The 27,994-nt window shown below is 40.9% G+C and overlaps 2 protein-coding genes across 2 annotated transcripts; both read right to left on the reverse strand.

Annotated features, from left to right (window-relative positions):
- Positions 1 to 44: 44 nt before the first annotated feature.
- On the reverse strand, positions 45 to 5,576 carry gpr17 (G protein-coupled receptor 17). The gene is made up of 2 exons (XM_038716685.1): positions 5,391 to 5,576; positions 45 to 2,929 (listed from the first exon to the last, which is right to left on the reverse strand). Exon 2 carries the CDS (start codon positions 2,919 to 2,921, stop codon positions 1,902 to 1,904), a length of 1,020 nt encoding a protein of 339 aa, XP_038572613.1. The 5' UTR covers positions 2,922 to 2,929; positions 5,391 to 5,576; the 3' UTR covers positions 45 to 1,901.
- A 947-nt stretch (positions 5,577 to 6,523) lies between these two features.
- LOC119901164 (unconventional myosin-VIIa) lies at positions 6,524 to 27,994 on the reverse strand. The gene is made up of 47 exons (XM_038716686.1): positions 27,960 to 27,994; positions 27,735 to 27,836; positions 27,495 to 27,647; positions 26,714 to 26,898; positions 25,593 to 25,714; positions 25,367 to 25,509; positions 25,154 to 25,267; positions 24,858 to 25,011; positions 24,665 to 24,741; positions 24,458 to 24,577; positions 23,726 to 23,865; positions 23,383 to 23,593; positions 23,164 to 23,299; positions 22,911 to 23,080; positions 22,670 to 22,810; positions 22,398 to 22,556; positions 22,203 to 22,295; positions 21,605 to 21,699; positions 21,428 to 21,512; positions 21,125 to 21,343; positions 19,608 to 19,817; positions 19,320 to 19,532; positions 19,061 to 19,225; positions 18,648 to 18,947; positions 18,397 to 18,557; positions 18,149 to 18,275; positions 17,932 to 18,051; positions 17,146 to 17,319; positions 16,494 to 16,721; positions 16,236 to 16,403; positions 15,984 to 16,101; positions 14,518 to 14,644; positions 14,228 to 14,394; positions 13,942 to 14,123; positions 13,727 to 13,848; positions 13,464 to 13,618; positions 12,519 to 12,672; positions 11,490 to 11,645; positions 10,630 to 10,735; positions 10,425 to 10,538; positions 10,176 to 10,263; positions 9,976 to 10,082; positions 9,489 to 9,674; positions 8,083 to 8,199; positions 7,801 to 7,884; positions 7,600 to 7,719; positions 6,524 to 7,504 (listed from the first exon to the last, which is right to left on the reverse strand). The coding sequence occupies exons 1-47, from the start codon at positions 27,975 to 27,977 to the stop codon at positions 7,409 to 7,411; spliced, it is 6,702 nt and encodes a 2,233-aa protein (XP_038572614.1). The 5' UTR covers positions 27,978 to 27,994; the 3' UTR covers positions 6,524 to 7,408.

Consider the following 27,994-nt stretch of genomic DNA (forward strand, 5'->3'; position numbering starts at 1 on the left):
ATGTGAATTCATACATTTGCTTTCAAGTGACAACAATTGAAATGCAGAGTTAGCACACACTTTTTATATAACAGCATTGAAAAGCAGGTGGTATTGATACAAAAAAGAAATAAAGAAGGAAATGTGAGTTAGTTGTTAACATATAGCCTAAGTAAGCTGGTGTAGCAGCCATACAGTTTTTATGAGAGCTTTTTTTAGACTTAACATTTCCTCTGTAGACGACTTTGTAATAATTACTACAAGTTTATTATTAAGTCATAAGGATTATTTATAACTCACATCTTACTAATCTGTGTGAATCATGTCTTTCTGTTTAAAACATCACTTTTTTTGCAGATGATAAGTAGTCAAACTGACTCACGGTAGGGCTCATAGTTTGTCATGCAATAGTACAATATCATAAATGTGGACAAAGCAGTAAATGCATATCTGGATAATAATAAATGAATACAATGAAGATTTGTCTAGCACAAGCAAAGTAAACAATGAACTGGTGTCTTCAAGTAATTTCTAAAGGCCATGGAAAATATATTTGTAAGTGCGTTTAAAAATACATTTTATATTAAAAACAAGACTAAGAGTCTATACTCATGCTAGCAGCTCTCTGAGGCTGTAACTAGGCACAGTGGTGCTTTGAGCTAAATGCTAACGTCAGCATGCTCACAACAATGCTAACATGCTGATCTTTGTAAACTTACCATCTTAGCTTGGGTTGATGGCTTGCTAACATTCGCTAATTAGAGCTAAAAACAAAGCACAGCCGAGGCTGTTGGGAATGTAATTAATTTAGCAGGTATTGGTTAAACATTTACAATTCATTCTGAGGGGAACACGAATGTTGGTACCAAGAGATATTTCTGTCTGTACCAAAGTGGTAAACCAACGACCACCAAACAAACTCTGACCTACTGGTGATGCTACACAAAATGAGAGATCACCAAAGTTATTACAGTTCATCCTCTATAGATTATCTGATCATGTGGATATCTGTCATTTCATGGCAATTAATGCCACCCTGCTAGCATAGCTAAAAACAGCTTAAATTAAAAAATGTACATAAGCTAACTAATAAGTATTTATCACATTTGGCATACAAAACATTAACAGGAAATACATAAAAAGTTGACTATCTACATATTTAATCATTTGGTGTTTGGCACAAAAATAATTTTCCAACAACAGCAGGAAGCTTGTGGAAACAATTTGACCAACTTAATTCTTGTTGGGGTCACAGGTGGCTAGAGCCTCTCCCACCATGCACTGGATACCAGAAAGATGTTGCTAATACTATACATTATATGACATAGCAGAGGCAGTTATAATCTAATATAATAATATAATATTCAATTAGTGTTTTGTCCAAATTTCTGTCTCATGTCTAGGACAAATGTTTTGTGTCTTTTTAGGGCAGCAAGTGGCAAGTGGAACCAGTCTCAGACTTTGATGTCGGGGGCTAGTATTTAAGGGTTCTCTGGTTGACTTTCTGAGCTCTGTATGCACACTTTCCGTGAGTTTGCAATTCTGCAGACTTTGCTCATAGGAAATTTTGGAACCACAAAAACGAAACATAAGCAAAATATGGAAGGAGTTGGTATAAACATGTGTCACTAACGGGCACTACTTGTTTGTCTTCTGGTGGTATGACGGTGACTTTCAAATATGTTAATTTGGTCCAATAGTACCATTTTGGAGGAGAGCAAACAACATTCTCTCTAATTCATTACACATGGAATAAGAGTCTCAAACTTTACTGGACACAGGATGCCCCTGTCCAGGTAACATGACTTCACAAAGCGCTGTCCCAATCCTCATATGTCAACAGTCAGTTGATAGTCAGACCAATTTTTGTTTGTTTTTGTTTGCATCTGTACCAAACAGTGCTCCAGACACATTTCTCTTCCTCAAAACTCCGACTTGGCACTCACAGAGCTCTCATGTGTTACCTTTAACTCTCCACTAGTGGCTCCTGACATCCCAGCCTTATCTTTGCAAAACAATGTCATTAGAGTGCCACGGAACTTCTCTGCCCCAAAAAGGTAGATTAGCGGATCCATGGCGCCATTCAGACAGGTGAGAGAGGAGGTGAGGCGGTTGGCCAGGCTCAGGCCTCTGCGTGTCTGGCAGGAGACGTCAGGATGGCTGTAGCCCAGGATGAAAGTGGCTCTGCTCACATGATAAGGCAGAAAACAGACTACATAGATGAGCATGACCAGACCGATGGTGCGCAGGGCCCTCAGCTTGAGGGTCGGCTCTAACCTGGAGCCCCGACGCAGGCTGAGAATGATGAGCAGGTAACAAGACAGTGTGGCGAGGAAAGGTGGGGTAAAGGCCACAGCCAGTGAGATCAGTGCATTGCGCGAGGCCTTCTCTCTGTAGAGCTGCAAACACACGGTCATGCCGTCCACCTCTGCAGTCTGGTGGGTGATTAGCAGTGGCGCCATGGAGACAGTAACCAGGGCCCATAGAGAGAAGCTGATGATGTGAGCGTAGCGAGCACGACGAACCTTCAGTGACCTTACAGCGTGAACAACAGCCAGGTAGCGATCCCCAGCCACGCAGGCCAGGAAGTACAGGCTGGCGTACATGTTGACATAAAACAAAAAGCCTGCCACTCTGCAGGGCACCTCGCCAAAGGGCCAGTGGCCTCCAGTGAGGTGGTAGGTGGCCCTCAGTGGGAGGATAATCACGTACGATAAGTCTGCCACAGCCAGATGGATCAAGAAAATGTTAGCTGGAGAGGAAGAGCCACGCTGGTGAGAGAAGATCCAGAGAGCCAGGCTGTTACCGTTCAGCGCCAGAAAGAAAACAAGGATGTAGAAGCATCCAAACAACATGTTCTCAGCTGTTGTGTCCACCGCCGCACAGCTCTCTGATGACTGATTGGAGAGCAGGGAGGACAGCTCCATTGTAGCAGACTCCATTTTGGTAGCTGAGGAGACATAAAAGATGATTTTTATCCTAAAAGCTATTTTCAGGTATGAATAGAAACATTTCTCCTCTTATTTAAGTAATGCATGTATGTTTGCAGGATATATAGAAAATGATGATCAGGTCTGATTTCTGACCAGCATTTGGGTCATGACTTTTCTAAACAAGAGCTTTTGATTTCCAAAATGGTTCATTGTTAGTATTCAGACAGCAAACTAGCCCAGTAACAGGAAGCCATACGAACTCAACCCCTGTCCACAGTTCTCTCCACCCACCCACACACACACACACACACATGCACACACACACACACACAATACAATAGGCAGGGAAAGTGTTTGTCACAGTGCCAGTCTCACAAGGTAACAATAGATGTCAATGTCCCTGTCTAATGTGCACATTCCCTCATAGCGGATGATTACTTCATTCTGACCACTACAAGTAATAGACTTCCTCCACACACCCTTAAGTCCAGGAAGTCCACGTCATTAAATCTTCGCTCATCTTTTTTACAGCTTGTCTTGCCTCAGTCTGATTTGTCAGCAAGAATTCTTTCAGCCTTTCAGTTAGTTAAATGGCAAACTCTCAAGGGCATAAAGGGTTTTGCATGAAACTTTAGCTCATCACGGTAAACATGGGGATGTCAAGATGATACTGTGCTGTAACTATACACTAAGTAATGTTAAGGTGTAACATTCAATGTGAAGGGTAACAACTAAAAATATAAAAAGAGTTCAATTTTTAACCTACGTGGAAATATGTTTATTCACCTTCTTGTCGATAATTTGATGAGAAGATTGACACCACTCTCAGTTTTGTATACTAAATATCAAGCAGCCAGCAGAAAGGTTAGCTTAGCCAGGAAACAAAACATCCGCCTACCTAGCCTATCCTGCTAATCCAAGCTAGCCAGCTGCTGGCTCCAGTTTCATATTGAGCGGACAGATACGAGAGTGTATCTACATATGTGAGATATTAAAGGCAGCATGCCCAAAGTCAAAGAAACTTTTTCTTTAAAAAATCTTTACATGATTTCTGGTTAATGTACATTTGAGTCTCACTTCCTCAGTGACATTTTAAACATTGAGTATGAACTCGACTGAGAGAATTTCCAACATTCCTCATTGGACTGCTCACTTGTTTTTTCCAATCTAAGAGAACTATTTAGACACACCTCAAAATAATGACCACCCACTCCTCTGTCCCTGCTGCAACTCTGGCAAGCTCCAACTGTCCACTCCTCTCATTTTGTTGTTTGTTCTCCTGCTTCAGCCTAACATCTACACAAACATCCCTGGGGCGCGAACAGCAGTTCAGCATTCATCTCAGAAAAGGCTTCTCTCAAACTTTAACTTTGGTATTTGTGGAGGATCCAGGAACAATATCAAAACGTGTGTTGCAGAGATGAACTTGTCACCCTGCAGATATTTCTCTAGCTAAAGGGAGGTTCCCAAATATACAATGCAGATAGCTCACCAAACAGTGAAATGTGATTAAGTAATGCCGCACCATTGCATGGCCCCTTAACAAAAAAGGAAAGGGATGTCTGTCTCTCTTTATGTGACTGGGCTAAATCTCTGTTTCACCAGATCACTGTCCAGACTTTTGGCCCATTAAGAACCATCCAGATGTAGCTGCGTGACTCTTTTCAGTGTGTGTGCTATGCTCCTGCACTGACTGGAGCTGTGAGACCCACAACGAAGGGCATTTCTCAGCAAAGGCTCAGACTCAGAGCATTAAGGAGCACAAGTCGCCCCAAAGAAAAGGGTTGTATTCCTGGCAGGGATAACAAAACAGGAGCAGCACAGCTGAATGGAAAAGCTTTCATAAATACGGATCCCCGAGGGATAATCCTTAAGAGAGGCAATCCTGAAATATGCCTTCATCACAATAATCTGGGTAAGCAGATCTGTGCAGCCGTTCACATGTAAAGAGTGCTGGCAGAGAGGAGACTGAGCATCCTGGCATTGGTCTTTTCCAAAGATTAGTACGTAACGGTGTGTTGTGATAAAACTGTGACAGCTGTAATGCGTACAATGTGCTATTGTTAAAACTAGTCACGGTAAAACCCAAGTACAATAAAGCAAAAGTGAAATTTGATTATTGGATTAAATGCAAGTGCACTTGATATTCATCCTTCCAATCTTAAAAAGCAGATGACAGATTGTCATCACTGCATGTTTCAAAAAATCATTAAAAATGCTCATCTGTTTTAGGAATCAAATGACAAAAGTGACATATACAGAATAAATACTTACTACTATTGTTCAGTGAACTTTACAGTTCTAGTATAAAGGATATATTGTTTTACTGCAACAGTTTGAGCCACTTAAAAGAAGTGTACGCAAAGAAAACAACAGTGGGAATCACTCTTGTGAAGACAGACCGTAAAAGAATTATTAAAAAAACAATGATAAAATACATCTCTATTTCAACATCTCAGGTAAAATAAAAAGACTTACTTCAGAGAGTTGGGAAAGGGTTGTCTGCTGAAGGAACAATTCAGCTGGACTACAATCAGTGCAGGAGCAGATTGGAGCAAAGTGAAGACTTGGAGTTCAACTGCCGAGCTGTGAAAGAACTGTAGCGCTGACACAAAGAAAGCTGTCCTATAGCCCCCTCTTCTCTCCCTCAAGATGTTCTTGGGAATGAGACTGTTGCTCTTTTTGTGTCTCAACAAATTTGATAACAGAAAGGGAGTCCCAATGGGAGCCTTTCGTTTGAACCTTGACCCCACCCTTTCTTTCTCCATCCCCTTCTCCTCAGAGAGCCACTTGTGCGCTCCACAATAGCCTGAGTCAGAATAAGCAGCGCATTTTAGCAGCAGGGAGAAGAATGGCATGCCTTACTACCAATGAGTCGGGTATGACTCCATGGAAACGAGGCCTTGTGGTGCACCAAGTGCCTTTAACATGAACTCACTGATAGATAGAAGATGGACTGTGCTGTTAATTGAGAAGTTTATGACTGAAGTCTCAGAGATGATCTTTTGTAAATGGTCTGTTAAGTTCTACAGAGGGCCCCATTCCCTATAGGAGAGTAAGTGAAAAACAAGAGGGGGGGACGCTTGGGGGAAATAGACAGACGCCATTGTTGATCTCTTGCCTCCTGGGGGCATCCTGAAATGGAATGCCCGAAATAATCAGTCACATAGCCATCAGACAGATGTGGAGAGAGGTCCCACTGGCTGAGGGGGGATAATATTTCTTTCATACAAGATGACACAGCTGTGTGTCAGATACATCGGCTCTTTCTCTTCTCAGTTTCATCGATATGCAAATGGTATTCTGTAGACCTGAATGAAGCCACTATCTGTGCGGGACTGTGGAGAAGCTTTGACACCACTATCCCTGTTAATCTACTGCTAACTGCTAATTGGGACGGCCCCCGCTTTTGTTCGGCTTCTCAGCTCTGTCTGTTGTGCGTCTCGTAACCCTGAAGCAAAAACATTGCCTTGTGTAAGTGTTTACTATCATAAATACATGATTTTTCTTACTGCTATGAAGGAGCAGCTCCAGCTGCCTAAGGAGTTTTGATAGAAAATAAGAAGCTCTCAGCAACAGTTACACCCACCAACAGGCTTCCACTGGGAAAATGTTTTATTTGACAATTTTTGCAGAAACATTTTCTCAACAATAAATGTTTTATTCATGACCATAATCATTTTAAGCACTTTTTCTAAAGATTAGCTTATTTAAAAGGTACTCTGTGGAGTTTTTGACCACTATTCATAGTTTTCAGTCACGTGTCATGTGCAGTGACCTGGAGGGCAAAACAACAGACCGAAATGCGTTCAACATGTTAGGACTCCACCAGGCACCTTTAAAGTTTTTAAGGTAGGCAGATTAATATGGAGAGGTATTAATCTCAATAGTAGTGATTAATGCAACAAAACTAATATTTTTAGACATTTATCTATACAGGAAGTATTTCAAAAGAAAATGTTGTTAGATTAAATAAATTGAAACTGGAAATATGAATGAAGCTATGTCTATTTGTAAATTTGTTTTACAATTATTAAACTTAGGTGTTTTTTATGAATATGGAGATGCATTTAGAGAAACCATCATTTATTCACAAATTGTAAATCATGTTTTTAATTTGTGGATAATGAACCACATATATTTTTTATATATGTTTTTCATTTCATCTGACTATTTCTCTCCATAAATTAGAGGCTGGTGAAATTGTGTGCACTGACTTAGTATTACCTAGAACAGGGGTTCTTCACTTAGGATTATGTTACTCACATACATGCCAAAGATACATTTGCTTTAAATAAAAAGATCTACAACTGCTTTCTTTCATGCAATACATCAGTGTATTTTTTCACAGGGCATAAATAAAGCTGATTGCACTTTCAAAAACAAAGACCTGTTCCTGCATTGCCTCTTTGTGTGTGCATGAACTACACGTTGAGTGTGCTGGTTTAAATCTGCAGCTACAGGCACGTGTTGCGTCACACTCGTGCTACTGAGGCTCAGATGTTGAAGCGCTTGTTCCTGGTTTGCACTGCCCTCCTCTCTCTGTGGTACATGTTGACATACGAGGTTATAAGATCGTCCATCTTGTAGCCCTTTTAAAAGAAGACACAGAGGTAAAAAAGGAAATGAAAAGGAGTTTACTGACAGTTTGCCATTTGAAGCTCACGTGTCTACTGATAGATCTTACCAGTGAAGTTTCACACAGGAATTTGCTCCCCTTCACTAAACTGCCAATAGTCATGTGAAAGTAAGTGCTTCCACTGCACCAGTTAGCGATGCGGTTGAATGGGTGATTTGCCAGCACATCCTTTACATGAGAAAGTAATTGTTAATGGTAAAAAATAGTAGCAAGATGTTAAAGGCAATACTGTTAATGATGATTTTTTACCTTGGTTTTAGGGTGGATGATGGTGAGTCCTTGCTTGCTGACAGCTATTCGCACAATATCTGGGAAATTGGGTTCCGACGTTTGCTTAAAGGAAGTTAGAAAGGCAAATGAGAAAACTGTTCTTTACTGTGGTCATGACTATTTGCTTTCTGCAGACTTACAATTAGTATACCATGGTGACAGAGGGTGAGAGGGACAGAGAGCATCAGATAAACAAGCCACCCACCCAACCAAATGGACTATAGATAGCAAGATAAAGCATGCATTCACCGCAGCCCTTACCTTCACTTCAAAGAATGCACAGCCAAACGTCGGCCAGCGATGAACCACCTTCAGAAAGGCCACCTTAGCTTCTTCAACAGTCATACCAGCTTGTTTGTTAAAAGAGGCGACAATACTCTGAAAATTAAATATATGTATATATATTATATATATATATATATATATATATATATATATATATATCACAGTATGATACAACACTCACACTTGTTTTGTAAAAGTAGTGAGGTTAATGATTTCCCGACACCCCCACAGCCTTCAGGCAATATGCTCAGAGAACTGAGATGTTATCACAGGAATGGGATAATGGTGACATTGTTCATATGGGCAATTTAAAAGGACGAGGCTGGTTCTGTTCTATATTTTCCTTGTTGTCAACACATAAACTGGTAAGACACAAAGAAACAATAAAATGATCCTACAAGTGATATACCTCGATATACGTTCTGCCTCAGTGCCATAGAGTTCTGTTGTTGTCCAAAAATGAGAACAATCACATCAGTGAATCCTTCTTTTCAATGAACAGTGGAGTTAATTTTGAGTCAATCCCGCATACACCGTCTATCAACTGTCTATCAATCTGTGGCCAAAAATAGTCCCCACAAATGCACTATTTACCCTAGTTTGAGTAATGTTTGCAAAAAACTACAGTGCCCAGCTGTTTTGGGAAATGACCAAGCATTATCTGAAAGTTAAACTAGATATTTAAGAATTTTTTTAGCCATGCTAGCTGCTTGGCTCCTGGAAAAGCAACATCAGTCTGTCGGTCAGACATTCAAGTACACCAGAGGATGTGTCCTGATAACTTTGGTGATTCCCTGACATTTTCTCTAGCGCTCAAGAGGTTCACATTTTATGGTACTGAATGAAATATTTCAACAAATGCAGGATGGATCTGGACTAACATTGGTGATCCCCTGACTTTTAATCTAGCCCCATCATTAGCTCAAAATGTAACTTCGTCCAAAAGTTATGACCAAGACCTGCAAAACTAAAGACATACCCATCAGCCTCAGCTGTACTTTGGGCTTAGTGGTGATTAGCAAATGTTTGGGTGCTAAAATGCTGAACTAAGACAGTGAACTTGGTGAGCATTACCTGCTGATCATCAGCATGTTAACACTGTACTTATGTTAGCGTGCTGATGTAAGCATTTCACTCAATACACGTACTACTACAGCCTCACTGAGCTGCTAGCGTGGCTGTGTAGATTCCTGCTAAAGATTTACTTCTTCAAGAGGAGCGAATGCCATCGGAGCGTCACAGATGCATTGTGGCTTTTGGTCTTTTCATGAGATGTGATGACAATAAGAAAAACAAAGTGTAACACCAGCATTATCTTTTAAGCTATGCAATAGATAAAGGGACTCTTGAGATGAAATTAATGAAATGACAGCCCCTCATACCTTCTTCCACTCATTTTCAGACATGGCCTTCAGTTGGTCCGCGGGCACGAGCTCCTTCAGCATCTTGGGAATCATGACCAACTGGCTCTTGTCATTGCTGACCTTTACCCTAAAGAGCAGAGCCGCAATGTTGACCATGTCCTCTTTGGTGCAAGCATGATATCCTCTCAGATACTTAGGTAGCTCCTGGAAGACAGAAAGATATTTTATAAAGTCTACTGTTTTGGTAATTCACCAGCAGATTCATGTGAATCCTTCAAACTGAGTTGCTACTGACTTGTTCATTAGGGGAAAACTTTCTAATCTTTAACAATCCCACTGGTTGTAATGAAATCAGAAGGAGCGATCCTGGAACTAGTATTGATACTATCTCATTTAAATGTCAGGTAGAATTATGTTTAATGGAAAGTTTTAAATTTAATATCATGAGGAAAAACTAATCAGCCTTGAAATGTGATGATAGCTGAGCTGCATCATTCAAATGTACCTGAGGGAAATGAAAGATAAGATCTGCCTCTGTGTCTCTGCCTGGGACCACATTGAACCACAACTTCCTCATGAAGAACACAAGGTAGGGGATGTTGACCGGGCCGCCTGCAGAACACACACACACACACCAAAGAGGTTTTTGCAGGTAAGTACAAGATCAAAAGTCCAATTGGCCCTACAATCAGATAATGTTTGTACCGTCTTTAATCCTCTTGGCTGTCTTGGACCAGTCAGTGATTTGTCTCAGACTATCAAAGAAGTAGTCTGTGTCATTCAAACTGAGAACCTGAAATAAACATAATTACTGAATGTTTTTTTTGTTGTTGTTTTTTTTACAACCAATGTGGTGAAAGTTCAAGAAAGAGGGCTTAGAATTTATGAAAGTACACCAATTGTACAATTCGAGATCGAAATATAATATTCAATGCTGAGAAATGTCAAATAAACCTTGTCATGTGTTTTGACAAAAATGCTGAAGCCGTCTGCTGAAGCCAGGCTGAGCTTGTTGGTAATGTTCTGGATGAGATCCCTGATCCTGGTGCCTGTCGTGACCTCAAATACCTGAAGGGGGACGAGAGGATTCACTGGATCACTGTTACTAGTGTTTACTAGTTTTTATGTAGCTTTACATAAACAAGAAGTCTGTTTGTACCTCATCTGTGTCATTGGGGAAGTGGATTTTGTGGAAGATCTGGGTGCTGTTCTGTTGGATAGCATCTACCTCAACCTGGTGTGGTGGGAGCTTCCTGGGCTCCATCCTACACAAGGACAGCAAATGCTTTGTCATTTATTTTACTTTCATTTACTACTTGTTTTGATGCAAAGCCACAGATTCAGTGCAGATAAAGAAAAGAGGACACTCTACCACTAAAATGGCAAAACACAATACAACACCATGCACCAACTGTGCAAATCAAAAATAAGTATCTTAGAGCCTGTTGTCTTCGTATTAATTATACTGAATTTAAATCTAATGTATTTATAGAATGGGCCATGCAAATACAATTTGGTCAGAGTGAAGCTGAGGCAACATATTTATTTAAAGAGTTCTGCTGTCACTGTGAGCATAGCTGCAAGCATGTGCTGCCTTAAACTGTACAACTTATCCTCATCAAGTCTAGAATAAGAAGCCCATATACCTCAGTTTTCTTAGTTTAGTTTTAGAGAGCTTTTGCATATTCAGGGATTTAAAACACAAAGCATCACAGCTTGACATTTCCGTTTTTCACTATACCAGCTGTGGTGTCGTGTCATTCTCACTATTAACCAGTGGTTGAGTTTTGAAACTGCCCTGCACTTTTCTACAAATTTCATCTCTTTAAATCATTCTGTTGGTGTTTGCACAAACCCTGTAATTGGTACTATTAAATCAGGGAGGAGCAGCACACACTATCTGCTTTGTGTATCTTGGAGATGTACATCTTTGTACGTCTTGATTGTATCTACACATACATTCTTTGAAATGCGCGCTGTGTGTTGCTGACATAATATAATAATGCACATTGGGCTAACCTCAGAGAGCTCTGCAGCCGCTGCAGACAGTCTGAGGCGAGGGGTTCTCTGCGGCGCGACTCCAGAAATCGCTGAGTGTGTCTCAGAAGAGACTGACTGGGAGGAAACAGGCCGCAGCAGAGCCACAGCAGCTGCCAGCCCTGCTCCATGCTGAACCTGGGTGATGGACAAAAAATATAGTTAAAACACTATTAAGCACATGATAAAACTGAGTCTTTGTGTCTTGATTTGTATTTGAAACCATTCTTGGACACTGAAATGTGGGGGGTTGTTACAGTTCAGTTCCACTTCTGGAAAAATTAAAAAAAACCTTCTCTTATTTTTACTCTTTGTACTTTCTATCAAAATAAAGAAAAATAGAAAAAGGAATAGCAGTTGTAGATACTTAAATTCACCAGATTTAGCTTAAAATTGTTACATTATCTTTTAATAATTTTCAAGGGCTACAACTAAAAATTATTTTCATCATAAATTAATGTGTCAAACATTTTCTTGATTAATCAATCAACCATTTTACTTTATTTATTTTATTATAGGCAGTTGTTTTTTTCCCTGTTTGATGAAATAGGGAAAAAACTATGTAGTTCTACATTCTACATTGACATCTTTGCATGTCTTGTTTTGTCTGACCAATATTCCAAAAGTCTGAATATTTTGATTTTACAAAGAAAATTTGTAATGTGTCTTATCACTGGAGAAGCTGGAACCAGAGAATATTACAATTTTAATTGATACTCAAAAATTGTTTTCTGTCAATCAACTTATTGTTGCAGCACTTTACTATCTACAATAACAAAACAAAGTATCATTCTATAATAACAGTAACAGAATGGGCCCATACCTTTTAGCAACTGCCTTATTATCATTCTGTCATAAATAGAAATATTACTAAAGCATTTATAACAGCAGTGATGGGAAAATACTGTTTTCAATTTTTGGATGCATAAACTAAGAAAATTTTGTGTCATACAAAGTCCATCTCCAGCTTTTAATCTAAGAACAGGTGGTAGTGAAATAATTCAACCGTACCGGTTGTTATTGCTGCTCATCTGCTTCATGATCTGGCAATAGATCTCATCTCTGAGCGCCTCATTCTGAGTGGCAGGGCCGAAGATCTGGTCGGTGAGCTCAAGAGGACTCTGCATCTGCTTGGTGGGGTAATCTCCCATATATTTCAGGATCGGTGCACAACAGTCAAGGACGAATAACCATGCTGGTTTCATAAAAAAATACAAGCTTGGACTGATATTGAACTGTATTCTTCCATCGATGGCAACCCGCTTGTTAGCTTAGCATGTTAATTAGCGCAGCTAGGTTAGTTATCCTGGCCTTATTAATTAGGTTACTGAGCCACGTCTTTTAACATGCTCATGGCTATGTGGCTAAAGTGTTTGGTGGTGTTGGCTATAATGAAAATGGGGAGGCCTTTTGCTGGCACAGGTAGAACGCATCTCAAAGAGTGATGTAGCCAAGCAGTGTGAGCATGATGTGGTTGGCTGTGTTGAGTGTACGTGTGCAGGCAACAAGGGTGGTTGTTCTCACAGCTGTGGGCCTTCTGACAGGTAAAAACACAATTTATGTTACCTGGCTTCCATATGAATGTTCCTACAGCAAAGCATCCCCATCACTGCACTGGGATTTTTTACTAGGATCAGAGGAGAAGACACCAATTCCAACAGCAAATTAGTTTCCCCAGGAGGTCTCCCATCTTAGCATTAGCCAAGCCCAAACCTGCCTAGTTTCAGTCATTCAGTAGAAACAGGGTACATGTTGGTACGGCTGCTGGCCCATTCCACCATGTGTTAAAATAAATAAATATTTGTTGCAGCCAGTAGAAAACTAAACCCCTGAAATAAATAGTAAGTAGTAAATGTATATGTTTAACTACCATGCCAAAGGTTCACTGTTAAACACAAAACAAAAATACATAGTAAGAAATGTTACTTTTTCACATAACTCTGGTGTACAGGATATCAGTGAAGGCCAGACAGGCTTTGTGGCTGAGCTCTGAGTTGCCCAACAGTTTCTTGAGGAGGGGCTGTCTGATTGGCTCTCTGGAGTTGGCCCACAGCCTCTCAGGAGCAACATTCCTGGAAATCACCTGACGGTTCACATCCTTAGTGGGCTGTCTGTAGAATCAAGTAAAAAAAATTGGGTTTTCCTGCTGTCAGTACTGTTCCATTGAGCATTTTCCTGCTGATCAGCTGGTGAAAACAAGCAGAATGTAGTAAAGATACCTGAAGTACTCGAGGGAGAATTCTTTGAGCGTGGCAGGAGCTAATCTCTCCACTGTTCCTGTTTCTTTCTGGTTGGCCTGTATGATGTCCTTCCTCTGGTTAGGAGACAAATTGAGGAGGCTCTGAAATAAAGAAACATGCATCACATTTATTACTCCACACATTCTGAGCACAATAACTCACCTGAGAAGAACGTGTCATTGACTTCTCCGTACCATGACCTCCTTGGAGGGTTTGCTGAGTGTTGGCAGGATTAGGATGGCCTCAATGGGCACAGCTCCGGTCTGTCTTGTTCTCTCATTTTCACCCTTTATCCAGCCACGCTGCTGAGAGAACTCATCATCTTTGATTATTATAATGAGCTCTCCTTTCTTGAAGCTGAGTAATGTGGGGTCATCTGTAGAGAAATGGAAGACAACACAGTTAGCAGTTGGCAGGAATGATTCTATTGTAGATCATTCAGCTGTGACAACATTAGAAAGGAAAAAAAAGTCCTCTCACCTTGCCTGTCAGCATCTTTCAGGGTAACAGCATACTGAGATCTCTCTGTCAGTCCACTGAGGAACATTGTAACCAGCTCTGCCATGTCATGAGCTGTCTCTCCACTCAGAGTGAAGTCTCCTTTCAGTGTCAGCATGCTCACCGCCTGGCCAGACGCTTTACCTTCCCTGGATGGGCATCAAGGGAGAATCATAACGCAGGAGTCATGCACAGCTGGCATGGTAACACCACACTGTTAAAGCAAACTTGACTCGTCCTCGTTGTAAACTGGCACACTCCTCTGTCTCTACCTTATGCTGTTGACTCCGGTGACTTCAGGAAAGGAGAGCTCCAGCAGCCTCTTCTCTCTCTCATCCAGGAAGGTGATACCAGTCCAGTTTATGGCCACAATGAACTTGCTCTTTGGCAGCGGAGGACCTAAAAAACCCAAACACGGACGACAAGGAACAAGCCAAATAAATCACGACTCATGGGGGATATAACGACATATCCCTGTCCAGCAGTAAAGTGTTGCTTGCACTTTCTATGTGAACCATTTCAGCATCCGTTGAGTGCAGCATTCATGTGTACAGCAGCAGAGGCCCTATCATCAAACTTCAGATAAGAGGCTTTCATTCATCATTTAATTCATCTGTTTGTTTATTTTTTGATTTATCATTTATTCTGTAAATGAAAAAAAGAAGCAAATCCTCACACTGGAAAAGCTAGACACAAGGAAAGTTTGGCATTTTTCTTAACTGCTGATAATAGTTTTTTTGTCAATCAACTAATGATTTCATCACCATATTCCTTTACAAAATGGACAATAAGATAAGATTTGAAAGGCCACGTGGTATATTATATGGGCAATGTTATTTATGTAAGAAGAAATAAAACCTGATTCGATGGTTTATCCAGTACTTTCTGAAAGGAGGTCATGGCTTCAGGGATAACACATGGGTCGGTTTAGGTTAAAATAAAGCACAAACATCTATACATTGTTCACTGGATTGTTACTAATCTTACCAGCATGTTGCCAATTATGAAATATCACACCGTAAAAAAAGAAATTTGATAAGGAAAATATGTTAAGGAAAATATCTACTGTGTCAGTGAGTCAGAGCTCACTCCTAAACAAGAGTAAATCTGAAATCCAAGGAAGGAAGAAATGTTTTTCCTGGCCCAATTATTATTATTAAATTATTCCCTCATAATAAACTACTTTACTCGAGTCTCAAACTATAAATAGCCTTGTATATTCCAGTGTGACATGGATACAAAAAGCAGCGGCAACAACTAAATTCACAAAAGGGGCTGGCTGAACAGCTTCACTACTGGTTGTTAATATCTAAAAGCTCATCTGTTCTACATGTTCCTGCGGTGATACAAAAAATAAACTACAGGTCAATAAAATCTATTGACAATTCTGTACTGTTTCTGCAAATGTTTAATATTCACCATTAGAGAAAGGAAAATAATCCAATTTGGATTTAATTCTTTAACAGTAACTGTGATAGCTCAAAATACTGTATGGCCTCATCCATTCCATCTAAAGTAATCAGTTTGTGAACACATGCTTAATTTGTCCATCAATCCTGTGAGACCAAGAAGCTACTGATTCATCCATAATAATGGAGTGCATGCCTTGTCAACACTGTAAACAAAGTTGCTTAATGAATTGAAATAAATGAAATTGTCAGAATTTGTTGAACTATAAATGATTAAATACATAACATAACAGAGAAGCTGGAAATATTATTTGCTAACAGATGCCTACCTGACAGTTTCAAAACTTCAAAGAACCTAGAGAAGAAAATGGGCCACTTCTCTCGGGCGTAGTCGACCATCTCTCCCCTCACTGAATCTGCTTTTTGTCTTGAACTCAGATACGGACCCTTGTTGTGTGTGGTTGAAGAAAAATAGACAGAAACATTAAATCTACTCTGGGCCATTTTATAGATTTTTTTTTCCTGTGCCATTCTGTTCATTTCTGTTCATGCTGCAATTTCTGATATGTAGTGTGACTGACCTGAGCATGAGCAGCGCTGACCATTTGAGCCCATTTGGCCTCTGACTTGGCCTCCAGCAGAGAGCTGTTGACGCATTCCTGAATAGCTTCCTGCACGTTTTCCGGACTGCTGTCTGAGCCATGCTGGATGTATAAATGTTTTGCAGCAAGCTGAACAAAATCATCCTCCTGTGGCAGTGAAATGGGGGAGGGGGGGGGTTAAATTATACCTGAGAATACGACAGGAACACTGTAAGATATCCATCCAAACATTCCCACCTTTTCACACTGGTACTCTCCAAACTTCAGACCATGGATGATCTGTTTGTAGATGAGGTCTGTGCTGATTTTGTCCTCTTTGCAGTCATGCCAGGGGGTGAAGATCTCCTTGCGAAAGAAGAGACGCCAGGGAGCGTGCTGCTCCTGTCCTCCTCTCCTCTTTACTTCCTGCTCACACTGGGAGATGGCGTCCATCACGTGCTCCCGGCCGCTGCCCAAAGCCCACACCTACAGGACAGGTCAACATTTGAAATTATGGGTGAATAGACTTAATACACATATATATTTTCAGATTGCACCCTCTAGTCCTAGTTTGTCACAGAATTCAAGTACTGTTCACTAAAACAGACATTATACCACTTTTGATTCGTTCTTAATATAAAGTTCTTAAACCCCCCCCCTGAAAACATCTAATGTTGGTGTGGTTTCAAAACTTAGCTAATTATTTTCTACGTGTCTCTGTTGTAAAAGTTTATCTGCATGTTGTAAGGTGATTAGCAGTACTGTATGCTGACAGAGGCCTACTTTGGACATAGCACAGCACAGACCCCCGGGAACTCTGAGAAAGTACAAAGAATCTGTGTGAGAAATCTGTGATCTACTCATCACCTGCTGTACTATAGGAACACACCAAGCGGATGTAACAGTGTACCTTTTCATACAGGGCGACATAGAGAGAAAAGCCGAAGGCGTCCTTGAGTTTGACTTTGTTAGAGAGGAGCTGGCAGATCTCTTTGGAGGTAGATGCTGAGTCAACAGGCAGGTTAATGGAGCGTCCATCCATCAGCATCACAGACACAATCATGGGCTTTTTTGTCTTGGTGGCCTATCACAGTTCAAACAAAAATGACCATGTTGATTAAACAGTAATGAGAACCACTGTCCATGGAAGTTCATAAGTGTTGAAGGGTCGGTTCACTCAAGTGACAGAAAAAATATGTTCTCACTTGCCGCTACTGGCATCGAGCCATACACACAGTTTGGGTTTAATCCGTCCAGGTTTTGAGATTTCAGCTACCACCTCAATACAGCTGAGGTCAACAGAATTATGTTTGTGGCGCTCACAGCATGGGAAAAAAAAATAATTAAAAATTCACATTTCTTTTCCTGAACTCTGGATAATCCACAAACCTCACCATTAACAGTTTTCAGTGAGGTCTGTGGATTATTCCAGATGACAAAGACACTGTTTCTTGAAATAGATGTTTTTAAATGGGTGCTGTCAAAAATCTCAGAGACAGATATCTCAAAACCTTGACATATTAAATAAACCATAATCTGCTTGGCAGGATACAACTACATACCGAGGGGGACAAATACTTTTTCCTGATTTGGGTAAAGTGGGAATGCTTTTTTTAAAATGATTTATCTCTACAGTACAATGCCCATGAATCAGTTTTAAATATTTGCAGGAGCATCTTATGCCATGTCTTAGTACCTGCAGCTCCAGCCAGGCTGGAGGCTCCCCTCGCACTCCATTCATTCCTGTGCGTCGCAGCCTTTCAGCACAGTAGGAAGCATAGCCTCCTGGAGCGAAACGGATGAAGCTTTGCAGGTACTGCCAAGACAAGAGATAGGAAGAGATGAGCAAAACATCACAGCATGTGACTCACTGTTCCTGAGACTGAAGCAGCCAATACAACTGATGTGCTTACCCTCATAAAGCGCTCACTTGGAGGGAAAATGCCCAGACAGAGGGAGAGCAGGATCCAACCACGGAAGTAGCTGTTGCGATTGTTGTTATCCTGCAGCTGCTTGCAGATCTGACAGTAAATCTCATCCCTGGACAGACAAATATTGTATTAGTAGAGAATTATATATTACTATATTATTATAATTATTATTATTAATTATTAACAACAGACACTTGGATGTATGTGATTTTAAATTGAGCTTCTGTTACCTGAGGTCACATCTGACAATGGCATATCCCACAATTATGTGGAGTTTTTCGAGGGATGTCAGCGGCCGGTCCAGTGTGGGTTCTTCTCCAATCATGGCGTCACTGTCCTCCTTCACAGTCTGCAGGGTGGGAGGCTTGGACACCTCAGTCTGATCCTCAGACTGTAAGAAGAAACATGACATTTTATTTTATTGTACCTTAAAAAAATATGACAACACTAGGTCAAGATATTATTTAGGCTTACACCTCACCTCCTCCATGATGATCGAGGGTTTCCTTAAGTTTGAAGTGGATTTTGGGATTCCATTTTCTTGGACAGTGGATGCTTTTCTGTTTCTGGACAGTAGGTCAGTGAATGTGGATCCTTTCCTTGTTCGAGGGTTTCCTTCAGGCACAGTGTACACCTTTGGGTTTTGAGCTGTCTCATTGGGCACAGCAGAAGCCTTCCTGTTTCTTGTCAGAAGGTCTGTGAAAATGGAGCCCTTTCTGTTTTGTGTTGGCTCCTCGGGTACCGTGGAAGGCTTGCGTTCTTTTTTATTCCTTAGTACCCTCTAAAACAGTCAGAAATTATATTTTAAAATCCACGATAAATTGTTTGTGATAAATCTACAAAATTAGGCAATATTCAACATTCATAAAGTCCTTGCTTTGTGAGGAGATTTACCTGATCCAGGCCAACCATGTGGCTCAGACGCCTGTCTTTTCTGGAGAGCACGTCCTGTGGCAGAAAGCGTTCCTGCGTGGCGGTTCCTTTGACCTGGACTTGCTTCTTTGGCTCAGGGAGGTCTCCCATGAACCTTAAGATAACCCACCACACTGTCAGCGAAGCCTGGTGATAACACAACAGACCGCATGGTAAGTAAATGAAAGACATTCATCATATAAGGATAACTGGAATGATTAAAGTGGTCTAAGAGGAGCACCAGGACATCTCCTTCATCTTCATGGTACAGCAGGGGTTGCCGAAGCCTCTGGCGGATGTGGGTGGGGGTGGCTGCACCCTGGAAGTACATGGAGGCAAATTTGGAGAAGGAGTACTCATCCAGGTCATCGTAGTCTTCTTTGGGAAGATCTTCCTCCATGGGAAGGTCGTCGATGTCTATCTCCTCGATAACTGTCCTTTTCCCCTCAAATTTCTGAAAACAGACACAGACATGCAGCGACTGACTTTAAAATGAATACAGAATGTGCAAAACCTTAGGTTCCCGAACCTCGAATCCCACAGGTGCTTGTCCCTCCTGCCCTCCAACCATAATGGGCAGGAAGTCAAAGATGCTGTCCACCATCTCCTGGTCTGTGATGGTTTCGGCCTGAGCTTTGGCCTCCATCTCTTTCTTCTGTCTCAGCACTTCCTCCAAGTATTTCTGTCTCTCCAAAATGGCCCGCTGTTCTTCTTCTTTCTCTTTGGCAGAGAGGTACATCTGAAAGAACACAAAAGAAGATCAGGAAAAAAACATTGTCCTGAATAACAACTGCCTGCAAAATGTCTTTTACTACCTAATTAACCTGCAATGCAAATAACACATTTTTCATTATTCATAGCATGGCTTTGGGGGAAGCATTAGAGCTGTTAGGGGTTCAGGTTCTTGCTCATAAACAACTTTACTAGTTACTGAAGCAGGGGCTTCTGACACACAATCCTCTACCACAGTGATGCCTAACCACAGGGATATGTGGGCAGATTGTGGTGTACCTCAAATACTGTAAAAATATAGAAATTATGACTTGATTAGAAAAGGTATCCACATATTTGTGTTAAGGAGGAAAATAACCATCCAAATATAATATAAAATTGGTGTGATACTGACATTTATCCATCACAATAGCCAGTAAGCTACAAGCTACAATAACGTAAATTCACAGTACACACCTTCCACTAATATGAGTGAGAGTCACTGAGAGTGTATTAAAACTAACAGAGGAGTCAAAAGGTTAGCCAAAATTTATGGATAAATGCTTTAGACAGAACTAGATTAGTTAGCTAATAGAGGATAAACATTGGAAATAGTTAAAAAGTAATGCACACCACTTTAAATAATTATCTACAATTAATAGTTAAAAAGTGAATAAGATAGCTAAAGTAATGGGTAAATGGTTGAAATAGTTAGATAAAAGCAATGGATAACAGTTTAAATAATTAGCCTAAAGAAATGCATAAACAGTTTCAAAAATAAGCTGAAACAAATGGATAAATGGTTAAATGGTTATGGGGGGGGCCGAAGGAGGCCTTGAGCAAGCCCCTGATCCCCCAACTGCTCGGGGCGACCTCTCACTCTGACATCTCTCCGTGTGTTGCTATGGGTCCTGTTTGTGCATGTACATGTGTGTGTCTTTCGGACCTGTGTGTAAATACTAACATAATAATAATAACAAAGTGAAAACATAGAGTTTTCCCTCGTGGGATTAATAAAGTATATCTTCTTCTTCTTAAATTGTTAGCTAAAGGTAACAGTTAAACTGTTGAAATAATACCTTGAAATGAATGGATAAACTGGTGAAATAGTTAGCTAAACATTAGTGCACACTGTTGAAATAATTAGCTGAAAGTAATCAAAAAGTTCAAAAAGTTGGAGAAGTAATAGACATTTGGAACATAATCAGTATTGTCGATGAAGGGGTACTTGAGTTTATCTGATAGGGATTTGGGGTAGCGTTAGTTAGACAAAAGGGGTTGGCAACCACTGCTGTACCAGAAATGGTTCTTCAAAGTTCTTAAAGTTGAACTTACATCTCTTTTGATCTTTTTGAGAGCTTTTCTTGCCAGCACACCCCTGGTGTGTGCCTGCAGGAGGATCACAGCATCTCTCTTGCGCTTAATTTCCTTCCTGACCAGGTACCCTCTGGTTCTGGCCTGCAGCACGATAGCTGCCTCCCGCTTCTTCTTATACTGGAAGTGGAGTTGTCGAGAGCGAACCTGTGCCCGCAGTCTGGCAAAGCCCAGCTGAACCTAGAATTAGAACATAATTGAAGGTTTAATGCAAGCCAGGTATTCTCACACTGGCAAATTCTGAGATGTTAAAAAGTGACTCACCACTTTGTACAGCTTTCTGCCTTTGTGTCCTCTCCAGTATTTCTGTATGACAAGAGCACCTGCCTTTTGCCTCAGGAATTGTCTCCTTTAGAAGGCATGAATTATACAGACATGAAGTTGCAAGTCACATGAGCAAAAAAAAAATTTAATTTATATCTTTTTCTTTTTGTGTTATACCTGTATTTGTAGCCTCTCAGGACTTTCTGGATCAGGAGTGCTTTCTCATTTAGTTCTTTCATTCGCTTCAGTTCAAGCATGGTGTCATGGAAGTCCTGAGAAAAAAACAGTATTATAGTATTTTTCTTATTTTGGTGGAAACATCCACATCCAATATATGTGTTATAAGCAACTGAATATCTAAATGGGAAAATAAACCAACAAACCAAATTATGTGGTTTGAATTTCCCTCTGAAAGGCCCAGTTGGTATGTGGTACTCATTAAAAAAAATATGATTTCAATTAACTTTTTTAGGGTTTATAAATTCTAATAGTAAATTTGGGTGTCCAATACTCAAACAAGAGGCTTTGTGAGGCTGTACCCTCTAACCCACTAAAGCACAGTGGTGCTTTGACCTAAATGCTAACATCAACATGTTCACAATGATAATGCTAACATGCTGTCCTATGTTGACCACTTTCACCATATTAGTATTATTACGTATTCAGCAATGTTTAAATTTCACAATTACGTATTGTGTTGCTTATAACGTTCACATTATTTTGGCTATTGTACCTTCTACACATCACTAACTACAGATTGTAAATAAAGAAGCACCTTGAGGAATATCTTTGTCTTGCCAGTCTTCCAGTCACCCTCTTCATCAAGCACATTTTCACAAATGCTTTCACAGCATTTCACTTTACTTTCCTGTTAGAGCAAAATAATCATCACACAAACACAGCAAGAGAAGATGAGAAAAGGCGTGAGGATGTCATGATCAAAATGATCACGTTAAAACCTCCAACTTACTGTTTTGGGATTACAGAGGGAAGTTTTTAGAAGGACACGGTAACGACCTAGAAACTCATCGAATGTGTAGCGTACGGGATATCCAGCTTTCCGGATCCTGATGGTCTCCATCATACCAGAGTAGCGCAGCTGACGCATGCACAGCTCTCTGTCAAACAGCTGAGACACAGAGACATCCAGTCTGACTTATTTACACCAAATGGTTCCTTTCTTTTTTGGTACAGATGTAAATACGTTTTATTTGGTTGAGTGAATGCAGCTTCTTTCCTCACCATGGGCTTCTTGAAGTCATTGGGTTTAATGCAGCGTATGAAATAGGGCTGGCACACAGTCAGTGTTTTCATCAGGGAATCCAGAGACTTACGGAACTGGCCAGTCAGAGTTGGCACACGCTTCTTGCCGTCACTCGCTTGCTGTCAGACACAAACATGTCCCACAGTGTAAGCAATAATTGTAGTTTTATTTTCCAATTGATCATAGCTGTGTGATGCTGAAGCTAAAGACTGCACTGACCCGGAGGCTGTTGTTGGTCGTGGTGATGATCATCCTGGGGTTGACAGTGCTCTTGATCGTAATGGAGGACAGCTCATTATGAAATGCCTGTTTGAGGAGTTTATTGGAGGAGGTCTCCACCAGCTGAATCAGATCTGAGCTGAGGGCGTCACGGTTTTTCTCAAGGAAACCTCAAAAGAAAACAGACACAATGAGAACACCACAGAGGACTCACACAAGAATGGTTTGTTGCTTTTAAAAACTTTAAAAGTACCTTTTGAATCATAGAAGACCTCTCCAGCAAAATGTTTGATTCCAAACTGTGTCTCATAGTTGTTCTTGGGGGGAATGTAGATGTCTCCTTTCCCATGGACATGATTCATCTTAAGGAGCATGGTGGTATCCGTGCCCTGAAAATCAGCAAAAGAAGAGAGTTAAAATCCGCTTTGCTTTGTTACAACAGAATTTCATGAGGTGCAAAGAGTATTTAGACCTTGGGGAAGTTGCTCTCCTCGTCAATGAGTGCAAGAATGTTCAGAGGTTTGTTGGCCAAAACGTCCAGGGTGCTCTGGTTGTCTTTGTAGTCAATGCGCTTCCAAATGATGTTTTCACGGGTGTACTCCTCCTGCTCCAGCTTGAAAACATGCTTGACAAAGAACTGCTGCAACTGCTCATTGGCAAAGTTGATGCACAGCTGCTCAAAGCTACAAAAGTTCGACAACAGCAGAAGAGGTGAAGACAAATGGATAGAGTTTAGTCAACTTAACAATATGTTCTTTCTCTAGAATCAGCAGTGATAAAGCTCAAATGTCATGAGAGATGTTGTAAACGCCAACCTGTTTATTTTGAAGTTCTCGAAGCCGAAAATGTCAAGCAAACCTATTGACTGTGGGACCTCTGAGGAATCCTTAGGTGGCTTGTAAATGGCAGCGTTGATTTTGTCCACGATCCAAAGGAAAAGTCTTCCATAAATAGCCTGGACAAATAATACAGCGATTAGCTTACCTCTTATTCAGCTGAAGCTAAACCTGCAGAAATATGCTTAAGCTGATGGATGTGGAGCTAAGCCGGACGAACAAAAGCTGTTCTCAAGCTTTTTAGCGTATAACCCCTTTAAACAAATCAGTGTTGCTACATCCATCCATCGTCAACCGCTTATCCTGCATACAGGGTCGCGGGGGGGCTGGAGCCAATCCCAGCTGACACTGGGCAAAAGGCAGGGTACACCCTGGACAGGTCACCAGTCCATCGCAGGGCCACACATAGATAGACAACCACTCACAGTCACATCCACACCTAAGGACAATTTCGGAGACACCAATTAATCTAGCCTGCATGTCTTTGGACGGTGGGAGGAAGCCGGAGCACCCGGAGAGAACCCACGCAGACACGGGGAGAACATGCAAACTCCACACAGTAAGGCCGGGGCAACCGGGGTTTGAAACCACAACCTTCTTGCTGTGAGGCGACAGTGCCAACCACTGCACCACCGCGCCGCTCTGTGTTGCTACATTTCTGAAATAAATGTTTGCCTTTGAAAAACTCAGATCAACTGTGACTGCTGTTACTTTGACAAAGGCGTCCCTGCCGTCCACAGCCTGGGCAGAGGTCAGAGGTTTGGTCACACTCTCTCTGGCTGTCATGAAAGAGCGCTCAGTCAGGCTCTTCTCCAGCGCTTTGGGAGCCACCTGAGGGAATGGGACAAACACAGTCAGACACGATCTTTCAGCTCCTTTTATTATGAATTTGTAAAAAAAAGAAAAAACTTCATATACCTCCAAAAGTTGGCTGGCCGTGTTGAAATGGGATGATGCATGGATGTCACAGGCCTCCATGTTATTTACTATGGTGCCTGAAAATATGCAAGAAAAACATGTTCAGTGGCTCAAAAGATTAAAAACAATTATTTTATCTATATGAGAACAATATCTACAATCCATGTATTCCATTGTGTGGTGCTGTCCTCACCATTAAAGACCACGTTGCCCAGGTGAAGGATCGCAGCGAGCAGTTTTAAGATTTCCCAGGAGTCATTATCTGAGAACATGAGGATCTTCAGAGCTGAACGGAAGTGGGCGTATTCCTTCACATCATCACGTCCTTCACAGCTGGTGCAGTTACCCTGGTGATACGATCACATGGTTTAAAGCTAAATATGAATTCTTATCTGGTTATCTGTGATTCACAATATATGAATTTCTCTTCTAAATCCATCAGTAAAGAAAGGTTTTTCAAATGTCACAGTTGCTGAATAGTTTCAGTACCATGGTCAGATAGTTGTACTCAGCAGCGTTCCCAAGGGAAAGAATCTTTTTCTGGTCAGCTGGCATGCCCATCAGCATGTAGTAAAAGATGTGGTAGTTTCTTTCCTCGGGCGCCTGCCATTAAAAGCACGTGTTCTTTACCACAAGAAAATTTGACTTGTACCATGTCACTACTCTTATTATATAAAATATTTAGCAAACCTATCTTCCCACCTGACGACAGACTCTGGACTTCTCCAGCAGGTACTGCTCAATGCGGGCCCCTTCAATGGCCCCACCCTTGGTGAAGTTGACATCAATGTACTTCCCAAAACGACTGGAGTTATCATTTCGAATGGTTTTGGCATTACCAAAGGCTGAGAAGAAAACGTATGTTTTATCAAAGTGGAAGTGAAAAGGGGGATTCAGCTGATAGTTTATGTAGGTGTTTTGCTCATACCCTCCAAGATAGGGTTCGCTTCAAGAATCTGCTGCTCGATCCAGGAGTGCTGGCCACTCACTGCAGCCAAGAACTGCAGCATGAGCTTGGTGCTCTCAGTTTTCCCTGCTCCTGACTCTCCACTGATGGGGAAAACAAAGAAGAAAGCTTGTAGAATGCATTTAATAATATCCTTTGTGTTGCATGAAAAAAAATTGCTTTATAATTTATTATCTAAACTATTTCCTGCCTTACAAAGATTATTGTGTTTCTCACCTAAACCTCTGCTTTAAATCACTTGCAATCTGGTTTCAGACCTAGGCAAATCAACAATCAACATTGCTGCTCTGTTTATAGGCCTGTCTTAGGCCTTTGATATGTTATTGAAGAGCCTTACTAATTTTGTTTTTGACAACACTATCGCTGGTTAAGAAATTACTTACATAACATATGTTGAGGCTTATGAGATGCAACACAAACCCAACATTAACAAAGGTGTTCCACAAGGATCAGTTTAGGTCCTGCTCTTTTTACTATTTATAATAATAACCTAGGTTCCATATGTATGCAGATGACACTATTGTATATGTAGACACAACTGAGCATTAATTTAATAGATGTGTTGATAGATCATTTTGTCCTTGATATAATTTGTTTGTCTCTTATAGTGCTGCGTTTCTTCATATTTTAACCTTAATTTGAATGTTTCAATTTATATTTTTGCCCTTGGTGTGTGTTGTAGCTTTTTGATTAACCTGTTAATTGTTTTCTCTAAAAATCAATCAATTGTTTGATTTATAGAATTTTGGAAAATGTTTTTTAGAAAAGCCCATCACAGTTTCCCTAAACCCAAGTTTATATTTTCATAAGTCTTGTTCTGTCTAAAACACAAAGGTATTCAGTTTACTAACAAAGAAGACTGAGAAAACCAGCATACTCTATATATATCTTTTAAAGCTGTAACGAAAGAATTTCTGCCACTAAAAAGACTCATTACTTGTATATTACTGTAAAGGGCAATCTCAGTGAGCTCCCCCTGTATAAATAAGGGTTTCAATCAATCAATCAATCAGTTATTTGACACAGTCTACATAACAAATCTGGAGTCAGCCTCAGTCTCCTGTAATTAGACAAAAGCAGACCTGATGACACAGCATTGGTTCTTTTGGTTGCGGCGCATGTTGAAGAAGCAGCTGTCTGCGATGGCAAATACGTGCGGTGGCAGTTCACCCAGCCGTCTGTCTGTGTACATGTGCACTTGCTCAGTGGTGTAGATGGGCAGCAGCTGGTATGGGTTGACTGCAACCAGAATGGAGCCTGTGTATGTCTTAAAACAGAGAGGGATGTTAGCTTACTGTGTATGTGAGTGAGTGAGTGTGTGTGTGTGTGTACATGAGCTTTAACAAGTTATTTTGGTGTAAGCACATTGTCAAACCAGTGACCCCAGTGACCCCAGTGACCCCTGTGACTCCCTGTTTGGTCACGGCTGCAATGTGTGACATGCATGTCGTAAATATGATTCATTGGATTTAAAAATGTCATGGATGGATTATAATCATGAAAGGTTGCGGTTTATAATATGAATAGCAAGTCCTAGAAAAGGGAATATTATCCTTAGTCAATTTTGCCCCCAGTGTTTAGCAGTAGTATTTTTAAACAACAAAATGGCCTGATTCATAATTGAACACACACTGCTGAGCTTTGATGCAGTGACATAGAAATACTGGGATGTTCTCTTTCAACAGAGGCTCATTTGTCTCTATGGAGACAAACAGCACAGTGATAAACTCCAGGGCAAAGTCTAAGATAGAAAGCCATTCACAGCAAGGGAGGACACGGTGTAAAAGAAATCATTTCCACAGCAGGTTATGGACATCATAAAACTAAGTGGTTCAGAGTGAAAGAATGGGAATAGAAACCTACATAGATGATGCCTTCTTTGTGTCGCACCAGGAGGTTCCTGAGGAGCCCAGCCTCATTGAGATCACCGAGCCTTATCATGTCATCCACACCCTTCACAGACGTGGGGTGCATGGGCCGGATGGTGCCCTCTGTCTTCTTGTTGATCTTGTGCTCCTGTATGTATGTTGTGAAAGAGTTGACATTATATAGAAGGCCTACACTCAATTTTCCTGGACCTGAAACTTCTGTGGGGTTTTGTACCTTTCCTTCGTCATCGATCAGCTGAAGCTGTCCGGTGTCTGTCACCTTGACCTCCGCCCCAATCGGCACCGCGACACCGGAGTCCACCCATACAAAATCCCCCTAGTTGGGGAAGCAAGAAGTTGTGATTAAAAAAAAAGTCATGCTGAAAATGCCTTCTTGAGATATCTGTGCATCACGAATTTTAGAATTATGTGTACATATTACAGAAATACTCATTCTTACCTTACTCAAGTGCAGCATAGCAGAAACGTGGATCA

The sequence above is a fragment of the Micropterus salmoides genome, unplaced genomic scaffold, assembly GCF_014851395.1.
Source record: "Micropterus salmoides isolate LMB-PRFRI ecotype aquatic unplaced genomic scaffold, ASM1485139v1 Ms_hic_scaffold_13, whole genome shotgun sequence".
Lineage (NCBI taxonomy): Eukaryota > Metazoa > Chordata > Actinopteri > Centrarchiformes > Centrarchidae > Micropterus > Micropterus salmoides.

Coding starts and splice junctions, on each gene's coding strand:
- LOC119901164 (XM_038716686.1), bottom strand. Junction 21,513..21,604: donor CTGAGAGGCTACAAATACAG/GTATAACACAAA, acceptor TGCCTTCTAAAG/GAGACAATTCCTGAGGCAAA. Junction 13,849..13,941: donor AACCCTCCAAGGAGGTCATG/GTACGGAGAAGT, acceptor TCTTTATTTCAG/AGCCTCCTCAATTTGTCTCC.
- gpr17 (XM_038716685.1), bottom strand. CDS start 2,921: ATGGAGTCTGCTACAATGGAGCTGTCCTCCCTGCTCTCCAATCAGTCA.